Source organism: Vicia villosa, linkage group LG2 (assembly GCF_029867415.1).
Source record: "Vicia villosa cultivar HV-30 ecotype Madison, WI linkage group LG2, Vvil1.0, whole genome shotgun sequence".
Classification (NCBI taxonomy): Eukaryota; Viridiplantae; Streptophyta; class Magnoliopsida; order Fabales; family Fabaceae; genus Vicia; species Vicia villosa.
In genome coordinates, this window is record NC_081181.1 from 190,101,994 (window position 1) to 190,113,541 (window position 11,548).

The 11,548-nt window shown below is 28.9% G+C and overlaps 1 protein-coding gene across 1 annotated transcript; it reads right to left on the reverse strand.

Moving 5' to 3' along the window:
* Positions 1–5,696: 5,696 nt before the first annotated feature.
* On the reverse strand, positions 5,697–6,686 carry LOC131650935 (uncharacterized). The gene has a single exon (XM_058920632.1). It carries the CDS (start codon positions 6,684–6,686, stop codon positions 5,697–5,699), a length of 990 nt encoding a protein of 329 aa, XP_058776615.1.
* Positions 6,687–11,548: the final 4,862 nt, after the last annotated feature.

The window sequence follows — 11,548 nt, forward strand, 5'->3', positions numbered from 1 at the left end:
AAATAAGGATAAATAAGGGGGAAAATTATTTTTATTCGTGATAACATTTAACCTTTTGCTATTTTTATTTCATAGTTAGCCTTTCCTTATAAACAAGTGATAACTCAAACAAGTTATGGAGAAAAAAACGGATGATAATAAAAATTAAATATGAGAATAATACAAAAAAGGGGTTGAGTTGTGTAATATAACCGGAAGCTTTTTAATATTTTAGGGGGTTGTGTCGTTGCGGCGAAAATTTGTAAGAAAGTATACGAGTGGATTGACTCCTTTGAGGAGCTTTCTTTGGAGGAGTTTGAGGGATTTTTTTTGCTAATTACGATAAGGTGAAGGTTTTGGCAAAGAGGTTCATTATAACGGTCATTTGGTTAGCTACGGCTTGGAGCATTTGGTTAAAGTGTAATGCGAGTATTTTCAAAAGTGAGGTGTTTAGCTTTACCGAGTATATGACGGAGATTGTTTTTAATTCTTAGAAGTGGCTATGCTCCGCTTACAAACTCGTAGACCATTGTAACTTTCATATTTAAAATATTCTACCGCTCTCTTGTTTTGAATAGTAGGAGTTTTCCGTGTTGTTTTCGGAAGGAGTGTCTATTATACTCCATTTTTAATATCATTGCCTATTAAAAAAAACACAGATTAGGTTGATGAAAATTGGAAAGTAAAGAGAAAAGGGAGATTCACACCATACTCTATTTAGGTTTATTCTCTTAACTAGGAATTATGTTCAATCTCTTTACACAACTAGATTTTCAAATATATATATTTTGATTATTGAAAAATCTCTAAGGGTGCTTTTGATTTGTTAAAAAAAATGAATTTTCTTAGTATATTTGATACAAAAATTAATTAGGGACTGGACAAAACATGTGTCAGAGATAAAAACATGAATTTTTGTCATTTAGCAAATCATGAAACAATTTTTTATCCCAAATATAGATTATCAAAATATCATCTTTTATATATCAATAAAAAATATTATATAAAAAATAATATAATTGTGTTCAATATATAAAGTTATCAAATAAAAGAGATAAAAAAAATTGTTCAGTGCCTCAATTATCAAACACAGTAGAGTACAAAAAATTATCTTGTACTGTTCTGTACTGTTTTGTCCCATATTTATCATTTTAAAAATCAAACGCACCCTAAGATTCATTAGTCCAGTATAATCCAGATAATGACAACCTTTGAGGAAGCTCGAGACTAGTTAGGCAAAGTGAATTGCACAATAAATTAGAACATAGTTTCCCTAGCCATTATCTATGATGTCATAAGACCTTCTTCAGTATCTCAAACAAGACATCTTGAGCCGCTAATGTATCTTGAACTTATGAAGAATCAGATGGAGAAAGTTATCTTATGCCTGATCTTCTATTTTGAGCGTATTGCCTTTGTGCTACGAGGTCTAGCCATTTTAAGAGGGCATCCATATTAGCTTTAACATTTTCTTCAACAAAATACCTTTTAGAATCCTTGTTGGTTTTAAGCCAGTCATCTATCTAGAGAACGAGTAAGCTTCAATGAGCTTTCACACTATGAGGGTGCAATAAATTGAGAGTATCATGCCTCAAATCATGACTTTTAGTTACAAATTCATAATGGAAATACAATCGATTAGTAAAGGTTATATGTGGTAGGTTCAAGGGGTTAGTTCAACTATATTTATGGTTTTAAATAATGTGAAATGTGAGAGTAGGTTAGGTTAAGGAGGGGTAAGGAGTATTAAAATAGGTTTAGCGAGGACCTATAATGATGGTTGTGGAGTTGATGACTAGTCAGAGAGACATCCAAGTTATAGGATTTGCCTAGATGATGTTGCACATAAATGGGGTGCAAATTTTATAACTTAAAGTTTTGCAAAGAAATCTCTAATTAATATCAAGTTTAGATTCAGCTACTTTAGCAATGTGCTCCGTTGGAAAGGCCGTTAAACTACCATTATAACAAGATGAGAAGGAAGAGGAAATAGACTATGGTGAAACATCAATGAGTATAGGTTGATTGTGTTGGAAATTTTGGGGTGAAGGAATATCTAGGGTAGGTAGTATGGGGAATATTTTGTGCTGGTGCTAAGTGGGGAACATGGGGTGTTTTTTTCAAATATTGGGAAGGGGCGGAGATGCTCTGATATGCAAAAATGATGGTTGTTGTACAAATGATGATTAGGGGTGCAAGTGGGGGTTGTTACATAAGTCAAGGTTGTTGTACATGCATCATGCAATAGTTTGTGTGTAGGATTGGTTGAGGTGCGTATGATTTAAGTGTATATTTACGTATTGGAGAATTGGGTAGGAAAGGTACAAAGATTGCATAAGAAGAGGGTGAATATGGTGAGGATAGTGGTTGGAAAGTTTTTTCAAGACAATTTGATAACATGAGTTTGCAAAAAAAAGGTTTACCTTTATTTTCCTTATTCAAAGGTGGTGAGATATCATCACCTTTACGAATGACCAACATTTGTAGTAATGGAAGTAGTAGTTATTAAAGTATTAGCAGTAGTGGTGGAAGGAGTAATAGGTGAAAGTGTAAAATCACTTTCATCCGTGATAACAAGAAAATTTTCTAGCATTTTAAAAATAGAATGAATTTTTTCCATGGACGACTAAGACCATTTTTACTTATAAACCTAATATCGTTGCAAGCAAGTTAATGTTTTTATGTAGCTCTAAATTATACAAAAAATGTTCCTAATTTAAGTTAATGTAGTATGTAAAGGTTGTCATTTGTGTTAGGAAACTTAGGCTATATTTGAATTGATGGAACATAATGGAGAGAAGTGGAATGGAATATAAATCTCACTCCATTGTTTGAATATTTTATTAAAAATATCACATTCCATCACACACACCTCAAATTTGATGGAATAAAAATTGGGAAATTTGATGGAATAAGATGGAATGGATTCCATCATGTTCCCTTTCATTCCATACATTATTTGCAAATTCAAACAATGGAATCTCATTACTTACCACTCTATTCTATTTCATCTCATACCACCAATCCAAACATACCCTTAGGAAGGCATTGAACCAGACCTTTAACTTGGACCCAAGGTCATACATCTTGTCCGTGTTCTCAGGTTAGTCATAGAGAAGTGCAAGAATTCTCTTCTTCTTTGAACTTTTCTCATTCTTACAAAAATTAATTTTTCCTTCTTCAAAGAAACTAATTATCTTTTTAATATGCTCTTGCCTCAAACAAATTTGGATAGCCATAACAATGAAGTAATTTTCATAGGAGTTAATTTAGAAAATGTCAAAAATATGTTAATCAACTTATTGAAGATAGTTCCTTCCAACATCTTGAAATAAGATTCTTTCCTTGAACTACCATATCAGATTTAAGGTTGTACCTATTTTGTGGTAAGATCTCTTTAGGTTCTTGGTAAGCTTGTGGTAAAATTAATATTAGGTTAAAGCTCAAGCTATAGTAAAAGCTCTAATTATGTTCGTGAGTAGCGCAGTATTAAAATCTCTCAGATGATTGGTTAGTCCATTGCAAATCCAAGGTTTAAGGTTCCTGATATCATCCCGTGGTAAAATTTTACACAGTTTATTTGAAAGCTTGAAGACTAACCGCTCCAAGATTTTTCGTTGAAAGAAGACTAACCACTTCAATCTACTATTTGTGGAAAGAGGACTAACCGCTTTAATCCACTATTTGTAAGAGAAGACTCAATTACTATATTCCTTGTCTACTATTTCCTTTGAAGTCTGTAGCGGTGAAAAATTGAGACTAAGTCATTGATTGACTTAACTCGTATTTCAGTGAAAATCTCGCCACTGCGCTTTATTGTTTCCAAAGAAAATGAAAAAAAAACGAAATAAGTTAGTTTATTATGTGAAACCAAGAAATCTCTAATGAAAAATTTAGCGATGAAAGATGTTGGCAACACCTCTTTTTATATTAAGTAATTTTTGTAATTAAATATTATTCTTAAGTTACCTTTTGAATATCATAAAGATTTTTTCAATAAGGTTTTAAGTAAATTCAACATGGATTAAAAAATATTTGAAATATTTTAATTACCAAGTGAGACTATTGGGTCTTCAATTATAATTACCTTAAAGTAAATTTGGAATTTTGATATTTTCCTACTTTTGGTTGTAAGAATTTTATATATATTGATTTTTCCTTCAATATAAGGTTTTGAAAATTTTAATTTTTTTTATTTTAATATTGATTTTCCTTCAATATAATATTTTTAAAGACCACTCAAGTTATATTGTGTTTTAAGACTTCAGTGTGTGTGTGTGTGTGCGCGCGCATGTGTGTGTGTGTGTGTTTGTGTATATGTGTGTGTGTGTGTGTGTCTACTAAGGAGGTCTTATATTAATGGGAGTAACTCCTTCTTTATGTTTTATAATATTGTTTTGATATCGACATAAGCTTCATATTAAGAATGTCTGCAAAAATAAAGTTTATAAAATTATTATTGTTATAACCATTTTTGTATCGTTTATGCAAATATTGAATTTGCAAACTTTAGTTTGATCTCAATAAAGACTTCAGTTGGACGAGTTGGAAATAAGCATAATTCAGAGATCACATAACATGGAATTTTCATGCTTTTAATCCATATTGATCTATGTCATCAAGTACATTGATTTGGTAGTTGTCGGGGTTCTGTTACGTTATACGTTAGTGACGACAACCGCGGTGATCTCATTATTGATGTATGAGGTGGACCAAAATATAATGTTGAAATCTAAATATAAATAGAAGTCGGATGCGCGTCTAAAGAATTGTGATATAAATATTAAAAATATGTTGTCCAAGTGAGAGATTGTTGAAATAATTTTTAATTAAATATTATTTAATTATTATCACTATTAAAGATAATATATTATTCAATAGAACTTTCACCTCACACAACAACAAAAAACCGTGTAAACTATAGACGCGGTAAATTTTATTTTATTTTTATAAAATTATATATTCTCTCGGTTGAGCTGACAACTGAGGGGTAAAGTATTTAGAGGACACCCTTTCGAAATCCACCAACTACATTTTAACACCTTATGATTTTTTTTAATTTTTTTATGACTTATTACATCAGTTTTACAGAAAAAATGAGGGGGTAAAGTATTTAGAAGACAGGTCTTCGAATCTCAAGTACATTTTATCACCTTTTAATTTTTTTTTAAAATTTTTTAACAGGACTTTACCCCTCAGTTTTGTTAAAAACCGTGGTAAAAAATAGCACAGTTTTGAAGATCCAAAAATGTAGTTGCTGGGGATCGAACCCATGATCAATATCACCTTTTAATTTTTTTTAAAAAAAATTATGACCTATACCGATGGGTAAAGTAACGTCTTTTATTTTTAATTTTTTTTTATTAATGACTAATTTGATGAAAAAAATTAAGTAACTAATCTTTATTGTCCATTTATAAAGTAACAATGGTCAAGACTTTGCCAACTCAACAATTCACATGAAACATTAGTGATCCGCGTGAAACTGTCATTAGCCAATCAAAACGTGAATGTCACAACTATCTATCTTGGATGCAAAGTTGATTTTATTAATGAAATATTTTATCTAATAATTCCTTGTTAAAAATATTTATTGTTAGTTGTAGTTGTATCAAGTAAAATGTTTAATGTTAGTTTTTTTTTTAATAAAAAAAGGATAATATATAAATCAAAAAAGAGAAACAAGAGATACAAGGGGGGGACCAAACCAAAACCCCTTAGGTACAAATTCTATGCCTTGGGGTACCCAACTTGTCAAGCAAGAAATCTCTTTGAATATCTTCATGAACATAATTAAAGATCCTAAAAGCCTTAAAATGCAAACCAAGATTAGCCAAGGAATCAGCACAAAAATTGGCCTCTCTAAAAATGTGTGTTACCATGAAATTGATTTTAACCGAGTAATTCCAACACACGAGCCAACGAGAACGGAGCTTCCAAGGTACACGGGAACAATCTTTGAAAGCATTCACAACAAACATACTATCCGTTTCCAACCAAAGCTTACTAATATTCCTTTTTTTAGCTTCCTCCAAAGCCAAAATTGCAGCAACGAGCTCAGCAAAGTCAGCGGATTCCGAACCAATATAGTCACATAAACTGAACAAGTGGTTAGCATGATGATCCCTGCAAATAACACCGCAGGCAGCTCCATTAAGGATTGAGACCCCATCAGTATTGCATTTCATCCAACCAGCTAGAGGAGGAGACCATAAAACCTCTATGGTAGTAGTTTGCTTCTTGGGATGAATGGAGATGCCAAAGCTCTTTAGCATAACAAAATTCTTGATAGCAGAATTTGAAATTCTTCTTGTGTTCAAACCAACAATTTTCGCGTGAGTAGTGACAAAACCAACACAAGATTTCCAGTTTGCACTCAAATCCTCAAACCTGCTCCTATTTCTAGTCAACCAGATTTGATGGAAAATGCAAGCAATGCTTGCCTGCAGCACAACCTTGGACTGAGGACACCAAGACTGTAACAGAAGATTCCTACAGTCCTCCAAACAATTGATGGGCCTGCCAAATTGAGATATTCCAGCAAACCAACTCCATATGTTCTTCGCAAACTTGCACTCAAAGAATAGATGAGTAGAGTTCTCACAATGAGAGAGACAGAGACTGCAGAGAGAAGGGAAGGAAAGCCCTCTGATTTTCAGGTTATCATTAGTGGGGAGTTTGTTGTGAATATACCTCCATACAATCATAGAGTGAGAGGGAGGAGTGTCTATGTCCCAAGGGAAAGTTTTCCAATAATCACTCAGATTAGGAGGGAGGAGTGTTTAATGTTAGTTGTAGTTATATCATGTAAAATGTTTAGTATTGTAGTTGTAGAAATTTAGTATTTAACTATTCTATTGATTTTGTTTATTTGTTTTTTTCTTTCTTTTTAGATTTAATGTTTAAAGATTTCATGGATTTCGGTGTTGTTGTTATTCGTGTTTTTTACATTGAAAGTTTAAGTATTATATTGATTTTGTTTATTTATTGTTGTTGTTGTTGTTGTTGAGATTTAACGTTTAAAGATTTCATGGATTTTGTTGTACTTGTTATTGTTTTTTTGTTGAGATTTAATGTTTAAGAATTCTATTGATTTTGTTTTTGTTTTTGTTGTTGTTATTTGTGTTATTGTTGATGATGAAGAGGAAGATTTTACATTTGTCAAAAACAATTGATGCTTTGTAGATTAAAACGAAAAAAATAGGCTAAAATTAAAATTTTGTAAACAGGACTTTACCCCTCGATTATTGTTAAAAACTGAGGTAAAAAGTAGCACAATTTTGAAAATTAAAAAAATACAGTTGCTGGGAATCGAACCCATGACGAGTGCTATTTTTTCCCTCGGTTATTTAAAATTGAAGTATAAAGCGGCAAATTTTTATGTCGTCATTTGTTACCTCGTTTATGTAGTCGAGTTTAAATGTATTTCGCGTTCAGGTGAAACTTGTTATTTCTAGTAATGTGTATTCCAATAATTATTATATGATCATATATATTATAATTAAATTAGTTATTTATCAAATTAAGAGTCTTAATTGATTAAGTGGTCAAACAAAGTTAAAAAGACTTAGATTTCTATTTAGTAATAATTAATTAATTAATAAGTTGATTATGAGCTCAAATATATGTGGATGACGGATGATCCATTTTGAAATAATGGAAATCCTATTTGGCTGTCGCCCTATATATAGGCTATTGTCCTCAATATGTGGTACTACAATTAGATTATCTATTCTATTTTACACATCATCTATTTATATGTCATTTAATTTAAGTATTGTTATATTAAAGATATATATATATATATATATATATATATATATATATATATATATATATATATATATATATATATATATATATATATATATATATATATAAAGAAATATTAAATATAAAAACTTTAAAAAAAAAAATTATAAAAAAAAAAAATTAAAAAAACAATCGAAATTCCACTTGGAATTATAAAAAAATAAAAAATAAAAATAAATGCCACATGTGCAGCATATGCATAGTCAGCATTTTTTTATTGTCCACGTAAGTATTTTTTGCCCAAAAAAATGGAACAGGGTCTTTAATGATGGTAATATATTTTGTGAGGTTTGCGCCAAAATTTTTTTTTAAGGGGGGTAAATCACACCTATATGGCAGGGGGCAAAAGTCATTTAACCCTATTTTTTATTATTGTAAGTTCACAAATATTTATAGAGAAATTAAAGTTATAAAAAAATTAATGATGTGAATTTATTATTTATTTTGTATTGGGATTTTTATTTGGATATACCATCGAATATTGTTAATATGAAACATGAGCATTGTTTACTTTAATAGAATAGAAAAATAAATACTATGGTGTTATATTTATATGGAGTTTATGAATTACATGTTTGAGCTTATTTCATGAAATAAAAGTTAGTTATGACAAATTTGTATGGTCATGATTGTCGATTGTTATGCATTAAATATATTTTGGATATATTTAAGTCGAAGTAGAACTTCAAATTGAAAAGGTTGGCAAATGAACAAAGACATTAATTTTTTGTATAAGACAAAATGAATGAAAAGTGTCATGGAGATAGTTTGTCAAAACTATCATTAATATAAAATATATTTTGTTTATGATAATTATACTAATATGACACGAGTGTCATGGTTTGGTGATAGTTGGTAAATACTATCAAGAGTACATAATATAATTATAGACATGACTAATTGAAAGATTGAATATTCAAAGTTTATTAAAGTTTGGAACATGCAATTTTTTGACGAAAGGATTGACAAATATAGGATGTCTTTGGATATAATTGAAGACAATGAAGACATCATTAGGGACGTGGAACAAACATATATCTAATTAATCATCGATAGTGGAAACTCAACTCACACTTGATTAACATTAAATCTTGAGTTCAATAATAAAAGTTAACTATTAGAGTGATTGAAAATGAAATACTTGACAATAGATACATCTCAAGGGGTAAAAGTACTTCGACCATAAGAATAAATGTGACATGATGAAGTTTTCCTCTTAATAGACATATATCGCATGTGTGTTGTTCATGTCTGATATAGTCTAACCTATATGAGAATAAAGTGGTGCCGCTTCATAGAGTTCAAGGGATTGACTCTTAAATTCTCATGAAAAAGATATGAGACACAAAACCTTATTAAATATATAATGTGTCATATTCACAATTCGATGAAATTCCATGGGTGAGTTATGCACGCTTGTTCTAATAAATAATTGGTTTAAGGTTTGTCTATCAATCTATTCGAAGAGGAGTGAAAAATTAACTTACTAAGTAATTATTCAAATGGTAAGATATCTTTTTCTCAAACTATAACATTTTCTGAATAATGAATTTAAATATATTTTTAAATTGACAGGGAATTGTTGGAGAATTTCCAAAATATAATTAATATGGTATTTTGAGAAAGAAGTCATTGAGAAAATAATAACCCATGGTTGAAAACTTGAAATGGTTAGTGGATGGTTTTATTTGTTTATATTTTAAATAGTAAAAATATTGCAAAAGAAAAGCTTCCGTTGTGAGTCCAACAATTAATGTGTGAGTCCAAAAACCACATTATCGAGTAAATTCTTCTACTGATTTAATGGACTATTTTTAGAAATTCACCAGTTGCAAATTCGCTACGGAATTATGGTGATAATAATAGATAATTAGTTTATTATATTAACAGCATTGCTATATAGTACGATCCTTTATTTGACTAAGCCAACCGATCCATAGTGTCATCTTGTCTATTTATTTCATTATATATTGATTTACAAATTTAAAAATATAAAAAAAAAATAAATTGAATACATTTGGTCGTGTGGTTTAAGCGAATTTGTATTCGTACCAAGTATTATTTCCCTTATTATTAATAGTAGGTGGATAATTGATTTACTATTAATAAAAAAAAGTATTTTGTGAAGATTTTAAAAATGGCACTGTAAATTAGAATTAATTATAATAAGGAAAATGATATCTTTACACCATTTTATTACACCTACACCATATTTCTACACACAACATATACTATTTTTATTTTTTAATTATTTTTTTTTTGCCTGGATTCATGTGCAACATAAATTTTGTTTGTTGGCATGGTGTAAATCTATAGTGTACACAAATCAAATATACACATAGCAAACCTCTTATAATAATATGATAATATGAATTAATTTTTTATAAAATAAGTAACCTAATATACAATGAAATAAATTACTAATGGTGGGTGGTTGCAAAATAAAATAAAAATATATATAATTTTAACAATTTCCCCTACATGTTCAACAATGTGTTGAGTGAATGCTCACTTCTATTAGCCCCCATATATGACATATAGTTTAAATCATTTTACCATTATTTAAATATGAAAAAATACATTGTCATACTTTTTGAAACTGCAACTAGAGTAAATGGAAAGAAAAAAAATTCACATTAGTCTATCAATTCACATGGATTTCATCTAAATTTGTTAAGACTCATGTGAATTTTAACTAATGAAAAAATATGATAGAAAATATGTGTTAAAAACTGTGTTAAGAACTTTTCTCATATTTTTTTCATTTTTTATAATTTTTATATATATGCAACATATGTGAATGATTTACAAAAATTATTATGTATAAATATTTACTCATGTCCAACTACTACTGTTATTTTATATTTAGCTTTTTTTTTTAAAGTTAAGTTTAAAAAATTAGACCTTAATAATTTTTTAGTCCCTGGAAGTTAATGTGTTTTTATTTTGTATTTGTATTTTTTTTAAATGATCACTAAATGGTAATTTTCTTTTTAATTTTAGTTCTAAGATAAAATTCGCAAGAATATCTACAGATTTTTATACGGATTTCAATTTTAAGACTAAAACCAAATTAAGTTCAACATTTAAGAACTTTATCAAAAAACGAAGAAGATACAAGGATAAAAAAAAAACACGCCAATTTAAGAGACCAAAAAAATATTTAAGGCAAAAAATTATCTAAAAATTTATTATTTTTTATTTAATTTAATTATTTTATTGCACTTTCTCTTTTTTTCTTGAAAAAAACATTTATTATTTTTGGGAAAAAATAACACTCGACCCTCCATCATATCTACTTTTTCACATTGTTTATTATTTTGTTCCTTCATATTTCCACTTTTTGGTTAAAAAATAATAATTTCTCAATTTTGATATTAGTTTTATAAAATAATCATTCTAACAATCACTTTTAACAAACGTTTTTTATCTTAATTTATTAAAATTTATATGAGTTTTCATTGATGTTATGAATTTTCATTGATGAAAATAAATATTTAAAAATTATATGTTAAAAATGTCTCTATGCAAGTTTTGATAATGATTTTCCGTATATTATATATCATGTGTTTTTAATACGGTGGTCATCAAGGAGCTCAGAATCTCTTAATTAAAAAAATTAAAAAAAAATAACTTCTTTCCTATGTTATGTTTAGCTAAATTTGTTTCATTTCTACATTTTGTGTTCTTAGTTATTAATTTGATAGGAGTCAACCATGAGTTCTTGCATGTTACTAAATGTTTGATATTAAGTCTC